Genomic DNA, 17,422 nt, shown 5'->3' on the forward strand with positions numbered 1-17,422 from the left:
GGGGAGGGTAGCAGGAGATGGAGGGAGATGTAACTATCTGAACAACGCGCAAAGAAACAACAGAACAGTCAAAATGCAAGCGAAATTAAAGTAAGGATGAAGAAAAATGTGACCATTAAAAGTTCATTTACATTTCCTGAAGAAAATGCAAAAGTTGCCAGGCAGCAAAAATCGTTACAGTTTTAAGAAAAAATATTATTATTATTATTATTATTATAAAACTCAGCAATATACTATAAAATGGATAAATAAATGTAAAAACGTAAAGACCAATAATAATTCAGTGTGCATAAAGAATAATAAAGGAGGCCAACTAAGGACAAGAGCTATAACTAGAAAGATAGCTAAGTTTTAATTATTTCCTAATTATAATAGATTCGACCACAGCTATTAGGATTAGGACACATAGCAACAATATCCTTTAAAGGGTAACTAAACCCTAAAACAACTTCTTTGAGTTAATGATCTGTAAGACGGTGTCTTTATCAGTACTGTACATTGATTCGAGTAAATGTTTTGACATTTGGTTATAAAGTGTTTTAATTCTACAATATATGGTGTATAAACGTCTGAGTGCTGCCCTCTTCAGGTTGAACGGTGGCTACTGCAGTTGAATTTTCCTATTGGACGTTGTATACCCCTGTGACGTATGATGGCACTTACTAACCACGCCCCTGCACGAGCTCACCACGCCCTTGGCATAGGCTCAGCCCCTGTTGTAAAAACATCTTGTTCAGTCAAAACCACTGTAGGGAGTCAAGAGTTGGAATTGCGAGTATTGAAAACGATCAGGATAGCATATATTAACATATAGTTAGCATAGCCCCCCAGATATTGCCAGTGGGTGGAGTTAGGCTCTGACCAGGGGTTTAGTTACCCTTTAAATCACCTCTGAACTTAAAGGCAACAAAAATAACTACTGTGTGAATGGGCCTTAAAGATGTCCTCACCATAATTATAACGCACAGAGGAACCATATAGCTGTAGTCACTTTCAGAATGATTTTTTCCAGTTGGTGAACTATTAAAACCATTGACAGCCAATCAGAATCCGTCTGAATTTAAAGAGCCCAAATTTAAAGGACAGACCATAAAAAGTTGAACAAATAAAAAGTAATGGTGGGTTGGTGTGACCGCATGTAGCCACGCCCCCTTTCAACAATGCGCAAATTGTCTTCTGTCTTCCGGTTTGTATCTCCACATCATGAAGGTAAGATCTTAGAAATTTATGAATGGCTCCTTCTACAATCTTTCAGGTTTACTGACAGTTGTTATGATATCTGCTTCAAACATTACATGCTCATGATAACTTTCGTTAACTCTACATAAGTAAGTCCTCTTCACTAGCTAATTACTCTTTGACACCAATGCCACAGAAATAGCTATACAGAGCTACTGCAAAAACAAAGATCAAAGACAGCATTCTAAAGATGGTTGCAAACTTGTTTCTCTGGCGCATAAGGTCTATATAGTTACCTTTATAGTTATCCTTATTGGTGTGAACAGGTCTTTATTCAATATGCAAATATTACAATGGCATTATCACTGTCAGTTAGAGTTTGAAGGGTGAACATTTTCACAATGTCATGACATTTTCCAATTTTATTATTACATTTTTTTTTTTATATAGCCTACAAAACAAAAGTCTCAATGCTTTTGAATTGGCATTTACTTGCAGAAACGTATGGAAAATAAAAATAAAAGAACACCGATTCCAATACAATGCTGCTATGAAAATAGCATTATATGTTCACGAATATATAAAACGCACAGCATCCGGTCATTATACTGACATCATGTTAGACATGAAAAGTGAAATACCCTCTATTTTCTGACTCAACATATTCACTGCTCTCAGTTCAGAGAGAGAACAGGACACAAGGAAGATCATCCTACTCTCTCTCTCTCTCTCTCATTTCTTCTCCTCTCCTCTCTCTGCTTCTGTCCATCTGGCGAGAGCAGAATAGATGGTTATTCTAAAAGGTGCTGATTTCAGCTATAAACTGTAGGGGGAATGCGTGTGATGTTCAATAAGGCTTTCCCATACAGAGACGGAGTATAGAAGACAAACTCGTTTATGAGCAACACACAACCCTGTCCTCCTGTATTACTCACACACTAAATTCTGCTTTATACACACACAAACTACAGCAACACTTCAGGGGATTTGTGTGTAGTGTGTATGTTTGTCCCCTACCAAGCAAATGCAGATGCAATCTAGACTTTAAATTTTTGAAAATAGCATGAGCTCAACATCTTAAACCAACAAGAAATTCTCTTGCAACACAATAGCAACTGCATAGCAACACCCTGGCAACCACCTACAACAAGCATCTTGGTGTGGGCAAACATATTTTGCGACCATTAAAAAAAGTTTGCTCTATATGGTATGAATATGGGTAGTATGAATTTTTCGAAATTCGAATGTACTACATCCACCATGTTGTACTATCACGTGATCTGCCAGCATCAATTGCATTGCTGCATTGCCATTCATAAATCCTCTACCATGGCCTCATAGTAAAGTGTCAATCAAATGCACACTTCAGAATTTGGGTGGAAGTAGTGTCACCTACTGTTTTTCGAATACTATGAATTTGGACATACTACTCTTTTTCACATACTATATAGTAGGGAAGTATTCAATTTTGCATTCAGCAATAGTATTCGGAAAAAAACAGTAGGCAAAAAAAGTACCAAGATGACCTACTACTTTGGCCGAAATTCTGGCGTGGAGTCATGCAACTTGGCGGAAGTATGTCCAAATTTCAGTCATATTGCCTATATTCATAAGATGCATCACAAATCATGTGCTAATGCACTATTCTAGATGTTTTGTAATATACATAGAGGGAGTAATATGTTCACACTGAAAATTCCACTTTAAATACCTGGATGATGCACTTAAATAACCAAAAAAAATGAAGTGTGGAATGTTGGACACTTCTTGCACTTAACTGTCACAGCTTTAATTATGTCGCAAAGTGGGAGGGGCTATCAGACTCCGATTATTAATGACAAAATAACCTTATCAAATTCATAGACTATATGGTTGAGTACATAGTGTATAAGTGCATAGCGTATAGTGCGTCATTTGGGATGCAGATAGAATGTATATATAGAATGTACATACTTTTTTAATGGTTGTGACGTATCAAACTAAATGTAGTACCTACTACACAGTATGTGATTTTGGATGCAGTGTGTTATTGTGTCCAGCTGTGATAAAACAACTGTATTTTTGTTGCTTCTCATTTCCATGGCAGCAGAATATATATATATATATATATATATATATATATATATATAATGTAAAAATGTTTTGTCAGTCTTGTGTGCGTGTGTGTGTGTTGAAAAAACATAATAATAAAATATTAAACAAATATTAAATTTGATACTGATATTCCGTCCATTTCGTGCACTGGAAATGGAAATTCAAGTTGAGCACACTGCATTTTGGGATACATTACCCACGTTTGCATGTTTCATAGTATGCATAGTATACTTACTAAATTATTCAGAAAGGGCAAGAGTAGGCTATAGACTATTCCAGTTTAAAGAGCAGACCAATTTTGCATTGTTTTACTGTTTCATATGTGATTTTCTGTACTTATTTTATTGTATTTAAGGAAAACAGAGCAGTGCAGATTTGAGGTGCTGTTATTGAGGCAAGACTTCTGTAACCACCTTGAAAGAAGACTTAGCCTACACGTCTGCATATACAATCATATGTTTTATCTATTATAGAGAATAGCTGCTGACTTACACGCGCATATATTCTCATGTAACCTCAGCTTTATATTCTCTCTCTTAACTGCATGCCTGTAGTCTCTCTCTCACACACGCACACACATTTTAGGCCTGGAAAATTAATGAGTTCTCATTCATAACCCAGACAGAGAGAGCTATATTCACCCTCCGATGCTTTATTGACTGATTTCATTTATTTGCAGGAGATGGATTGGAGGTAAGCAGGCGGCCTCCGCGCCACATTCTCCGCTCGGCTCGGCTCTGTCGCGCAATGCATTGTGGAGGGTCAGCGTTCGCCTCTCTCGTCAGCGTGTGACAAATTAGCTAACGAGGAACGGCCTTCGCATTTCCACAAACTAATTAACCCGGCAGGTACTGAGACAAATTATAATATTTATGTAATATCGTCTCGCATCTGTTTGCAAGGAGCACATCCGTACGTATCACCTGATCTCTCTTTTAGACGCGCGCGCTCACAAATACAACCTGCCTCCTCACTTATTACACGTTCAAACAAGCAGCAGAACCATTTCTATTTTATAAATGTGATTCTTGATTTTGAAACAATGACAGGATGATTTCAGAGCTGCAGGCAGTGTTGATAATAGTCCACAATGCCTCATGTCATCGCTTTTAACCTCACAGTAAGCTAATTTGGGCCACAATGTGGGCTATAACAGAAGATTTGACCTTTTTTCATAGCTATAAACGTATGTAACGACGCTCTTGAATTATGATTTAATAAATTTAATTCATGCAAATAATTCCAATATGTACATCAGCATAAATATGCGTCTTTGAGAATTAAATCGATCCCTTCTATTAGGCTACCTTTTCTATTCTATTATTATTAGGCTATTATTATTATTTTATAAGCTAAAAATATATTTAAGTGAACATATAAGTAAAATGGCTCAATAAAAAATCCCCTAATTTTATTATGGATGCATGAAATACAAATTATTTCATCCAGCAGTTATTGCGCCATATATACATGATTGTAGTATTATCGCAGTGGTCTGGAAGACAGACAGTGATGGCGCGCTCTTGATATTGTATTTGGCTGAGCCCTGATTTCTCATCTATGAGGTCATAATGCCAAGAGCCCGAGAGCCAATCAGAGAGCGAGTTAATGTCAACCCCTGCAACATCTCCAAACGAGAAGAAAAAAGTAGTGTTGTGAGAGATAATGACTCGATTTGATAACACTTAATATTAATTTTCAATAATAAGCCATTAGCAGACATTATAATGCATATCAGTAGTTCGTATACATTCCAAAATGATTATAAATATATGGAAATAGAGGTTTTGCGAAGTTTCCAGCTATTTTAAAATTTAAAATAGGCCTGTATATATATATATATATATATATATATATAGTTAAAAGAAAGTGTTACCTATTTATCAATCAACAAATAAAAGTTCTGTTTTTCCCACAGAATTCCCAAGAACAACAAAAGATGCGAGGTGTCAATAATGACATATTGAAAATGATTTTATTCGTTAATTTACATTCAATCGTTATAAACATGTTCAGGAAACAAAACAGCCGTTAAGAAGATCAAACATTTAAGAAATTTATATTGGTATAAGCACATACAAGAACTTAGAACATATCACAAACTGACCGAATGGGAACAAGTTAAGAATGCTTTATCTACACAAAACATCCTATATAACAGCATATAACAAAGTCATACTTCTCTTTTAAATGACATTTCCCCGTTGTTGTGTTGTTGTTTACCTTGGTCGGCACATGCAGTCAAGTTTCTTAATTCTTTTAGAGATATTTTCCTTTCTTCCTTCCACCGATTCATAAAACAGTCCTAAAATTTGAACGATTTCTTCCATAATAATAATGATGATAAGAATAATAATAAAAACGAGTGCACCGTCTCTCGCCTTGTTTCTCAAATGCAAACGAATACATTGCAAATGTGCAGATTGTTTTCTGTCCAGGTTGTTGACATTTTTGAATTTGCAAAACGAAAGTGCTAATAAATAAAAAATATTTTTTTAAATAAATAGGACATAATAAATAAATGCATTTCGTTTTTTCAGCCTATGATGCTTTAGGTTTTATTTCCATCAGGTGCGCACAGTTCATGTTTACTACAGGACAGTCGCGTAGGCCTATCCTTAGACTTCCTTGTGCGTCACTGGGCCAGAAATGATGGGTGGACGAGAAACACGTCAAAGTATTAGGTGAAGCTCATGGACACTGTGTGCTCGAGCGCTTTGCGGCGCAGGGACGCGATGCTCGTCCCTCTCCAGACGTCAGTGTCCGGGGAGCTACACAGCTGAGGCGAGCCGGTCACGTTGGTGGGGCCAGAAAGCGATGCGGGCACCATACCGGGGAAGGTGGGTTGGTAGAGGTGGGACTGGAGGCCGGAGCCGTTGGAGGACATGGAGGACATGTTGGACAGGCTCATGGAGTTGGGCGGCGGTCCGGCGCCCAGGCTGCACTGGGATAGAGACTGTGCCATGGCTTGTTGTCGGCCTAGGGCGGGCGGTAACTGCAGCTGGGAGACTCCCGGCATCCCGGCCGCCGCCCAGCGGGTGTCATTAGCATGAAAAGAGCACAGGCTGTCGCCCATGGCTGCCGCGGCCGCCGCGGCGGAGGGGAACTGCGGTAGGCCGTGGTGAGTGGGCAGCAAAGTGCCGGGAGCGCGAAACACGTTGGTGGTCTTCTTGCGCTTCTTCCATTTGGCGCGTCGGTTCTGAAACCAAACCTGCGAGCAGAGGGAACAAAAAGAGCTGTCAGAAATGCTTACATTGCGCTAGAATAGATGTAAAAGTGTGCATGTAATAAGGAAGTTGAATAAAACAGCCATATAACACGGCGTCGGATATTACTCAATGAGAAATTGTGTGACTATGATGACGTATTTGTGTTTTTGGTATCTTTTACGTTCACTAAAATAAATCAAAACAGGCAATAAATAAATGAAGAGTTCAGATGCAAAAGCCTCTAAGTGCCGTCTGATTTTTTTTCTTCTTCTAAAATTAGCATTTTTTTAATCAGGCTCCTATATTTTGGTTCAGTCATTTCACTTTAATTGCAGAGAAAAGGACCTATACATTGCCATTAGAGTAAAATTACTGAACCGAAACACAGGAGCCTTATAAAAATTTCAGATGGAACTCTTCAAATACTCATTCTAAAATAAACACTACATTGTGTGTGTGTTTTTTTTAAACAAGAACCTAAAGTTGTTGATGTCACATTATAGATTCTTAAGAATCAATCAAAGTTTTGGTTTCTTGGTTCTACAACGAATTGTTCTATGGATGCTTAAGAAATTTAGATGCACAAACATATAAGTTGCACAAAAAAAAAATCAGATGAACAAAAATAAGTTTCACAAAAATATGAGCAAAAATAGCCTACACTTAACACAATAGAAAAATATTATTGATGCATTGTTTATTTGTTTGTTTGCATGCTATTAGTGATATTAAAATAATATTTAAAAAAATAACACACTGAAAAATATAGTAACTTTAGTTGGTAACATCTCAATTAACTCGTTTTTTTTCGAGTACAAAATGCTATTTAAAATCACTGAATCAACCTAAATACATCAATTTACACTGTAGGGTTAGAACAGATTATTGGAAGTTTTACAAGAAAATGCCATTTTAGTTTTTCTATTTTACAAATATGTTTCATTCAGTGTGTTAATTGCCATTTCTTTGTAATAAATTGAGAAATTTACTGAACAATTTTTTTTCAGTGTACAAACAAAATATTTTATGGGATAAATTAGCTAGAAATAGCTATTGCAGGTTGCCACTTCAGACTGTATAGCAAACGTTTTTTATTTTAATATTTTTGTTTGTTTCTATTTTGCTTCTTTGCTTGATAAACGTCTCGACATCACAAAATGGCGCTATCAGTGCTGCTTTAAATGATAAGGAATCATAATATTTAGACTCTCCATTATTATGTGCTCGATTTTACAACATCAGGGCGTAAAAAGGCCCGCCCTGGGCCGTAAAAGGCGCACACGGTGTTTATTTCCCGAGGTCCTTCAGGTTTATAGAGATCTCAGGCGCGCTCACAATGATTAACGAGCAGATTTTGACCCAACGAAAAGGGGAGAAAAAATGTGGAGAGGTTCAGATTAGATCCCCGAATCCCACTCTACGCAGCCAGCCGTGAAATCCGGCCTCAAATGCATTACACTTCAGAGGATAAAAGAAAATGCAATTTCTCATACCATTAAAAAAAGACAGCGCACCATCCGCGCGCTCGCCATTAAGACGTGCACGCTGACAGACCTATTTCACGAAAGCGCGAAACATTCGTGCAACATTTCAGAAGATCACCGCACTCATTTATTTTTTATGTAAATAAAATAGTTGGGGCAGAGTCTCGGGCCTGCTAATTATGATGGTTATTATTTTACGCAGAATAGTCTTACGCATTGTGCTTAATAAGCCTGTTAAGTTATAAATAATTCTGAAATTGGTTAATAATAATGGTCTTGGTTTTATTGCACTATCAACTCAGAAAGCTATACATATATAATGAGCCTCAATAGATCACGGAGAGAGCGCTGGAATGCACATTTGTCTCGCGGGTTCATTTACCGCTGCATTCGCGGCTGACCACCAATCACAGCAGCAGCACGAGTCATAATCTTATAAAAGTGATTAAGATATCGGTCTGCTCCGATGGCTGAGATAACAATAATGGTATTGTAAAAGGACGATGACCTGAACAATAAAATAATCATGAGAAGCGCGCCGCGTTTTAAATGGCCGCACTTTCAAGAGCCAAGGAAATTGCTTTAGAAACAACCTGAATCAAATACAAATAGGCCTATAGTAACAGCAGTAATTACATATTATTATAATACTAAAACAAAATAAATAAAACCTATATGATGGTAGTGCTTAAAGCTTTACGGAGGCGATAAACACGATTTTAGAATCATGGAGCAAATTCGTAAGATTGGGATTAATATACTGTAACTAAACAAAATGAAAAATATAAATAATAAAAATAATGAACAGAATATGCTTTTTCATTTAAAACACACTTAATATTAATATGAATTGAACCGTTTTGTAGACTTAATTTATAATTGGTTTGTTTTCTTTTTCTATCGACGATAGAGCTCGTTCGGAGATGTTTTCACTACATTTAAAATCGTTTTCGTAATCAGTTTTATTATTTTTATGCAATTGTTTCTGTGCTCATGTAGTTACTATCGACAAACTTTACATTTCGGCTCATCATGTAAGCAAACAGAAATGCAAATTCTCATTACTTTATAATAAAAATAGGCTTATAACGCGTTTTCATTTCGTTATCTCTTAGACTTTTTTATAATAAACATTAGTATTCGAAAACCCTTTAGAACAAATATCTAGCTAAATTATCTACCTACATATTCCTTTGGAATGCCGTTTAAAGAAAATATAGTAATACATTGCTTTAAATGTATGGATTCACCTTTTTAAATTCCAAACATCGTGATTGCAGCCTATAATAACGCTTAATATTTTATGAAAATATCCCATATATATTGCACAGAATTAATACAATGTTAACGTCGATTTAACAATAATAATGCGAATAAAACAATCCAAAACCTGTGCTGACGATCGGTCTCCACCGGACTCACCTGCACGCGTGATTCCGTCAGGCCGATCCGGAGCGCGAGCTCCTCGCGCATGAAGATGTCCGGATAGTGGGTTTTGGCGAAGCTGCGTTCCAGCTCGTTAAGCTGAGCCGGAGTAAAGCGAGTCCGGTGCCGTTTCTGTTTCTGACTCTGCTGGCTGCCGGACTGGGTGGGGTTCTGTTGCTGCTGCTGTTGCTTCTCCTGTTCCTTACTGTTCACCGCTACACCAGGCGGATTGGATCCAGCACTGTTGATATCGTCTCCGGGGAGAAGGGTGGCTCCTTCCACTGCATCGGAGACCGGGGCGAGTTCTCCGGGGTGGCCCGGGTCAGTTCCGCCGCCGCCCAGCCTGCATTTCAATGCCTCCCTGTGACCCAGAAGCTCGGCCGCGGCATCCTTCATCCCTGAAGCAGAGAAAACAGGTCGAAACTGAGTGAGCTCATAATCAACACCGAGCATTGCTGAAAAAGAGACAAGTGTTAGTGCAAAAAATCACATTTCTAGACAGTCACAACAAGCACTGGTCTCATGCAAAAACTAGCATTTGCTACTTGTCATTACAGCCATAAAGTGCAAATAATGGTGAAAAACTAGCTCACAACAATGCCATCTTTTAAAATACCTAATTCCATTTGATTCCCCTCAATATCTTGGAAAACGACTAAATCAAATTACTGCGTAATATAATAATAATGATTACTTTTCCAATGAATTAGTTCGCTTAAATCGAATTAAGATAAAATAAGAGACAAATTGTCAATTTTCTCTGCTTGATTTAGATGAGAAGAGTCCTCCAGCTTACAGTAGAGTTGCAGACCGGAGTTTGGCGTTGATAACTCACCGAGGCGAGCATCCAGCAGGTCGGCGTGCGAAAGCATCGCGCACCGCTCCAGGGCGAAATGCTTTCCCAAAAAAATCTCTATGACTTTAAACTATTTAAAAAATATATATGGCCTAAATGAAAGCAAATTCGGTTTGTGGTTAAAAAGGAGGTTCCTTGCATTATAATGTCCTTTAGAGGAACTGGGAGGCGCTTAATAGTTGAATGAACCCATGAGCTCCTTCAAATGAGAGCCAATCAGCGTTGAAGCCTGGAGGTGTCAGATGCGCGAAGCCTCTCTTGCTGCCCTCCCAAGTTCATTTCTCCTCGTTTTTGATCCCGACTCCCAAATTATAACCTTTAAAATGACCTCTTTCAGAAATCTCTTCGAGAAACTCCCTCAGAATTGGTTTAATTGAGCGTGATGCCAGAACCGTTGATGGGGGCCCTGATTATTTGAGGAGAAACAGCGAATTAAAGTATTGTTAGGCCTATATAAACGTGTCATCATTATCAAAGCCATATGGTTTAGTAATGGCTTCCCGAAGTTTATTACTGGACTGAGCGATTAAACCGCGCTCTCTCTTTACTTTATGATACGAACTCATTTGATTTGCTTGGGTTTTACGCGCGTCCATTAGATCCAAAAACTCGCCAGCGGGTTTCGCGGTTTAATTGCAAAGTTCCCCGAGATTTTCCACAATTGTCACTCAATCGTTAGTGATAATTTCGCGTTTCCTCGTGGGAACAAAAAAAAAAAAGAAAAAAGAAAAAAGGCGGCCTTCGTGTCGTGAGATGTCCAACTCTCGCCTTTTGGAGACGAAGTGAACCTCTTCTAATGTTTCTAGTAGCCCGGGGCAGCCAACAACAAAGTTTAGATTAGCCATATATCTCAAACCAGGGTAATTTTCAACATCATTAGGCTTTTATGTAATTAGTGCCAAATCTATAAGCTTTTTATTACGATTATTAGCGAGATCAGTATAAATTAGGGCTGATTTAGTAGTGTTTAGGCCCGACTGTCACGGCGGGAGGAACTTGGAGTAAATGATATGTGAGCAAATTAGGTGCATAATTCGGTGGAAAGTCAGAGTCAGAAATGGGCTTCCAGGGCTGATGCGCGCAGACACAGGGAAACCCCCACCAAACCAAGGGGGGAGTGCGAGGACTTTCGCACCAAAATAGATACATTTAGACTTTAAACACTCTACACTGACAAATTGTATTCGTTGCATTGATTTTTCATCCAATTGCCCCAAATTAACTTGATTTATTTCATGCAAAGAACACTCGAGTGCCAGTGCAGCCCGTCTAACCACCAATAAACGAACCTGCATTTACACCAATTAACACAACAGCTTTTGTCACACGCGGAGCCGATGAAAAATATCAGACAACCAGCGCAAACAGACTCTAAGCAGATGTCAGTGGGACGGTTTAAAGAACTCCTTTATTTGCAAGAGTGAATGGTGTCTTTTCAGCGCGCACAAAGGACGCGTCCGAGCGAGAAACTTTCCACTCTTTTTTGACAAGCCACCAATCTGCTGGTAAGAACGAGAGCGCTCGCTTCCAGACGCCGGGTCAGATGCGACTCTTGACTCGCCGGGGAAATGTATATGCCTCGCTGAAAATGAGGAAAGGAAGAGAGTGCGGATTCAATTTGGAAACAATTGTTCTTGCGCTGCGTTTTGATATCCGAAATGTCAGAGAAGGCGAACGAGGCACCGGGCGCGTAATGGAAGATCTCGGGTTTGTGTTCATCTCACACTTTGCTTTTGGCCAGGAAATAGACTGAGGCTTTTTGAATTGGGATGAAATGCGGATGTGGCTTTATACCAGAGACGTAAATATAAATCGAACGCGGTTGTGTTGTTTTATCTCGCTGGAGTTGTAATAATTTTATCCCACACGCTTAAAAATAAAGGTTCTTCTGCTGTTCTATTCAAACAACTCCAACTTGAGTTGTTGAGATGCTTCTTTGGAGACGTCAAGCGAATTCGAGACTTTTTCGTGTACAGATTCTAAAAGACTACAAAATAAAAGCTCTTTAAAATCGAGAAGTTCTGGTTCTAAGTGGAACCTTTATTTATTTTAAATGTGTATGATTGGTGTTTAAGATGGATATTATTCACATGCATGAACTAACGCTTTTATCGCTGCTCACGTTTGTATTTTTCCCGCGTATCGCAGCAAGAAAATCAACCGCATTACCTCAACAATAACGATCATGTGAAATCATTACATTGTTTGTTCTGAAACAGTTGCCGCGTGATTGATAGCGCGCTTCATTTTACGACTTTTCAATAGCTCGATCCTTTTATAGCTGCACAAACAGAAGTGAATCACTCTTCTGGAGGCACACACGGTCATATTTAACGGACTAAAAGTGCGACAGACGCCTAACGATGCTTTCAGGGGACGTGTGAATGAAGGGCTGCCGTGCACTTCATAAAATATGAACAAATATCGTGTGCAAGCTGTGACCCTCAATTAAAATTCTTATATCGTCTTGCTGCTTGCTTTTGTCTTTATTCGGCTGTAAGAGGATTTTTTTTTGCGCCTCGGATCAAGTGTTTTTTCCCCTAATAAATAAGTTTTAGATTGTTGCACACAAACGGAGCAAGGGCTGAAAACTGGCTGGCTGGAAAACACATTGGCTTGCTCTAATGCAATTCATTCCGTCTGTTTACCTCGTACAAAATGTACAGATTGAATTTCTGTACACCGATACCCGGCCTGCAGCCAGCAAGGGGATTTCAAGCTTTATTTGTGAAACGCGAAGCGAAGCAAAACATTTTATTAAATGCATTTGAGGGGGATACACAACTGTTTCCTGACCTCACCAGTAATGAAAAAGAAAAAAGAAATAAATCTCTAGGTCCTCTGAGCTGCAGGCAACAAAAGGTGGTGATCACAACTAAAGTTCAGGAATCAACACAATATAAAGCTATAAAATAAAACACATAGTAAGACCAGCAGTACCACTACTCCACAGTACTGTAATTTAGCAATTAACGTGTGATGATGCAAATAACAATAATAATAATTATTAAATATTTACATTATGGTGTACACAACATGCACACAAAACACAACTAATAATGTAAATATGTAATATACAACCACTAATATTTGTAATTATGTCACAAAACAATTAGGCCAAGAAACAGAATCAGAGAATTTTCCCAAAATAACTGAAAGTAAAACTTTACATTAAACACTAAAAACTATCAAATCAAATGATAAATTCTAAGAAAACATTTCGCAATTGTTCCTATAAGTAAAACAAACATGTTTACTAGGCCCACTGAGCTCGTAATATTGAACAGTTATAACAGTAATAATACTATTTTTATAACTTTAATATTTATTACATTTAATGTCTTTAAAATAACAACAAATGCTTCCATGGATAATTTGTGTGAAGTTAAAAAAAAACATAGCTGACTATGCACTAACCTCGTAATATTTATCAGTTTTAACAGTAATTATACTATTTTTGTAACATTAATGTATTAATAATAATAATAGTAACACATTTATAATATTTACTCGTTGTCTAAGATAAAATGTATTTTATAAGTCCTTTGTGCGCAGGGATTACAGAAGTTATGCATCAGTGATACTGTGTGTGTCACGAGAGAGAGAGAGAGAGAGAGAGAGAAGGAGGGTAATTTGGGAGGTGATTCAGAAGCAAAGCTGAGTTGCATCTCTCTCTCCCACCAGATAGCGATAACAAGCTCGCATCAATCTTACCCTGCATATAAATAAAAATAGACAAACAAACAAACTCGCGCCCTGCAAGTTAATGCGGCGCATCTGAGTGGAAAGTAGACATTTTCACGCGCTCTGGAGATGAGGAGTGACTTTTAATAAAATCACAAGAAAAACAAATGTAATTCTGAACGCGGTCTGGAGCTGAGAGAATTCTGCTCCCTCACTCCTCATTGTGGATGGATTTTCAGCGAGGCTTTTGTTTGATTGTCACCATCTCATGGCCTTCATATCCACCATCACATCTGTCCCACGCGCGCACTGACATGCAGGACACATTTCCACACATACATGATTTTCCTTCTCCAACAACACACAAACACGTTTGGTGTCAATTTAATACAGACTAATAATCACTAACCCTGACCAATTGCGCAAAAGGAAGCAGTTTTATATTAACAATATATATTTAATATTATATGATTATAGATTATTATAGATATATGATGACCTATATATTATAGATTACAAAAATATTTACTCTTCTAAATGATTTCTGATTACTATAAAATAAAACAACCATATAAAACTAAACAATAAAACCACCCTAAACCTCAGAGTTATCTTTTCGCATTGGTGCACGAAAAAAAAAGTTTTTATTCTTCCCTTCAGGGAAGGATAAAGAAGGTTTTGTCAGATTTATCCAAAATCTAAACATTTTTTAGCTATTTTGACTCCAAAATGTGGCATAAATTAATTATTGGTTAATTGCATAATTGTTCATTTTGAATGCAACATGTTTACAATAACATAGTACTCCTGCTCTTAAAATCAAGATTTTTATTTTGAAAAAAAAAATATATGTATGACATGTAACTTTCCCTCTTTGAGGATGTCCCCAAAATAATAATAAATAATATTATATATATATATATGGGGTTTGGAAAATAATAAAATTAGATAACAAATATTATGTAGCATATTTATATTCCGACTGACTCCAATTTCTCAAATTTTTATTTAATAAAAAAATATGATAAATAATATTGAATTATTATTATTATTAATTTTTGGAAAAATATTTGATACCACTTTCCCTTCTGAGAACGTCCACAAAACGAGGTTTTGTGCAAATTAGTCACTTTATGTGGTACATTTTCAGGTATTTTACTCCTAATGACACGCAAATACACACGTTCGTTGGTTCACTGACTTCTCTTGTTCTAGCTCACACAAACCTTTCTGCATTTTCCGATTTTCATTAAAACATAGTTATTAGTGATTTTAGGTCTTACTGTTCTTGTGGGGACATACGGTCCACACAACACAGACAAACCATGCTCCACACCCATATACGTGCTGCATAACGCCCTCTTTCTCAGCACATGAGGTTCCACGGCGGAATGTGATTCACGGGGCGTCTATATTCACTCAATTAGAGAATTCTAAAGAGAAAATCGATCGTCCATCTGCAGAAATGCCAGTTTAACAAATTAGATTCTTGTTTCGTGCAGGTGATGCGGTGACAGTCGGGGGGATTAAAGGTAATAAGTTGTTGTGTTTTAGCTGGAGGAGGAGGAGGAGGGTGGGGGGGGGGGGTGATGAAGAATCCCCCCCCCTCCTCCATCAGGTGCTCGGTTCCTCCGGTAGCGCGAACAGACTCAGGTAGCGCGCGCCCGCCGCCGCATCTCATGCTTCAATTAGAGGCGCTGCCCTCCGAACGGACTCGATTAGACCGTGATTTATCCGAAAGAAATATAATTATGGCTCCAAATAAAATAATCAGCATTGAAGAGCGATTTCCTTAACGAGATGGAGCGGTTGGGTGTCACGGAGTGGCGGCGCCTCATTAGCGCTATAATGAGGCTTCGGGGTGAACCCGATAATTATCGAAATCTGTAGAATGAAGACCAAGCCAAATGGAACCCGAATTCATCTGCTCCTTCGGCTTTCAAAAAAAAAAACCCGAAACACATTTCAAAACACACCGAATTAGGCGGAACTACATAGACTTAAGAGGAAACGCGATTGTGGGATGAACCTGACAGAAATCCGTTCAATTATGTGTGTCAGTGAGGAAACACCTATTGAAACGGACAACGTTTAAACAACTCCTAATCACAAGTGTAACGCTACTGGTAAATGTCTATAGAGGAAAAAGATATTTACACCGCAAATATGGAAAGATGCAGGCCTAAATATATATAAGGCACCTGGTTCTTACAAAGTTCTTCAGAGAGCCAAAATGGTGTTTCGTGTATCTTTTCATTTTTACATATGGGCCTATGATCCCAAATGATTATTTCAACCACACACAAAATAAATGTAAGCAACCCAAAAAACAAGTCATGTGCAATAAATAAATAAATACATAAAATATATTTGAACCTGGATGTCAGTCGCATGTATTTATTTATATTGTTTTCAATGTTTTTTAGTGGATTAATCATTCATCATTAATCAGCAACCACAATAACAGAAGATGTTCCACTAAAATTTGACAGCCACAAAGTTTCCAAATATTTTTATCTTTATTTAAACAGTAGCCTATATATATCATAAAACAAAATTATGAAATGTCTTGCTTGAAAATTATGCCATTTTTTCTTATAAATAAACACCACTTGGTTTGATTACCTTAGCTATGTTTTTGTTATTGAATGCAACAACATTCACACATATTTAATTGTCCAAATAGTTTTTGGGCCACTTTAAACAGAAAACAATACATAACCATACAGTACAGCCTATTGAAGAGCTACCCCCTGCATTTAATACTGCAGTTCTGTAAAAAATCAAAATAAAAAAAACTCAACTATACGGTATCAAATGCATTGAAAGCAGTAAGCTGTTGCAAAGGAAATTTCACCATTTACCTTGACAACGCTGATTGTAATATCTGAGAGACTGAGAAAAGCTTGATGCAATCTCTACCAGAGGATCAGAAATAGGCCCTCCATTATCTAATATTCGTTGCTAATATAAAATGACAGACATTCACAGCCTACAAAATACACCCTGAATTCAAATGATGCAATTATGTTGAAATTGCAGAATATGCATTTGTTACTCCAGCAAATAGGTCAAAGTAGGAAAACTGCAGGCGTGCGCACGTGCTTGCATGAGAGAATCTGGCCAGCGGAGGTCAGTGTCCTTTCAGGAGAGCTGGAAATATATTCTCATCTTATATTAGCTTTTCATGCTATACCTGTCTCACTCTGCCTGCAGGAAAGCAAAGCCTGTCCATGTGACTGACATCCAGGTTCAAATTCCGCATTAATTACTCCAGTCCTATGAGATGGGAAACATATGGCATCTCATATCAAAACATAAAGGCTACTGTTTTACATATTAATTCAGCTTTGTGTAGTCACACATACCTGCAGCAGGAATAAATGTCAAATGCTTACAAGAAATCAAAGATGTATCAATTTTCCTCTTTCCAGCAGGCTAAGCTTTAAGGACTAAGGATATAGAGCTGAACAAAAACAACAGTATTCAAT

At 37.7% G+C, this 17,422-nt stretch overlaps 1 protein-coding gene across 3 annotated transcripts; it reads right to left on the reverse strand.

Moving 5' to 3' along the window:
• Positions 1-5,205: 5,205 nt before the first annotated feature.
• otpa (orthopedia homeobox a) lies at positions 5,206-17,362 on the reverse strand. 3 transcript variants are annotated; one of them, XM_058758696.1, is made up of 3 exons: positions 17,128-17,362; positions 9,389-9,789; positions 5,206-6,484 (listed from the first exon to the last, which is right to left on the reverse strand). In XM_058758696.1, the coding sequence occupies exons 2-3, from the start codon at positions 9,785-9,787 to the stop codon at positions 5,954-5,956; spliced, it is 930 nt and encodes a 309-aa protein (XP_058614679.1). In that variant the 5' UTR covers positions 9,788-9,789; positions 17,128-17,362; the 3' UTR covers positions 5,206-5,953. The 3 variants fall into 3 exon arrangements, with proteins under 3 accessions (XP_058614679.1, XP_058614678.1, XP_058614677.1); XM_058758695.1 differs by lacking the exon at positions 17,128-17,362 and adding an exon at positions 10,227-10,375; XM_058758694.1 differs by lacking the exon at positions 17,128-17,362 and adding an exon at positions 10,188-10,375.
• Between the last annotated feature and the right edge of the window lie 60 nt (positions 17,363-17,422).

Source organism: Onychostoma macrolepis, chromosome 21 (genome assembly GCF_012432095.1).
Source record: "Onychostoma macrolepis isolate SWU-2019 chromosome 21, ASM1243209v1, whole genome shotgun sequence".
In the NCBI taxonomy this organism is placed as follows: Eukaryota; Metazoa; Chordata; class Actinopteri; order Cypriniformes; family Cyprinidae; genus Onychostoma; species Onychostoma macrolepis.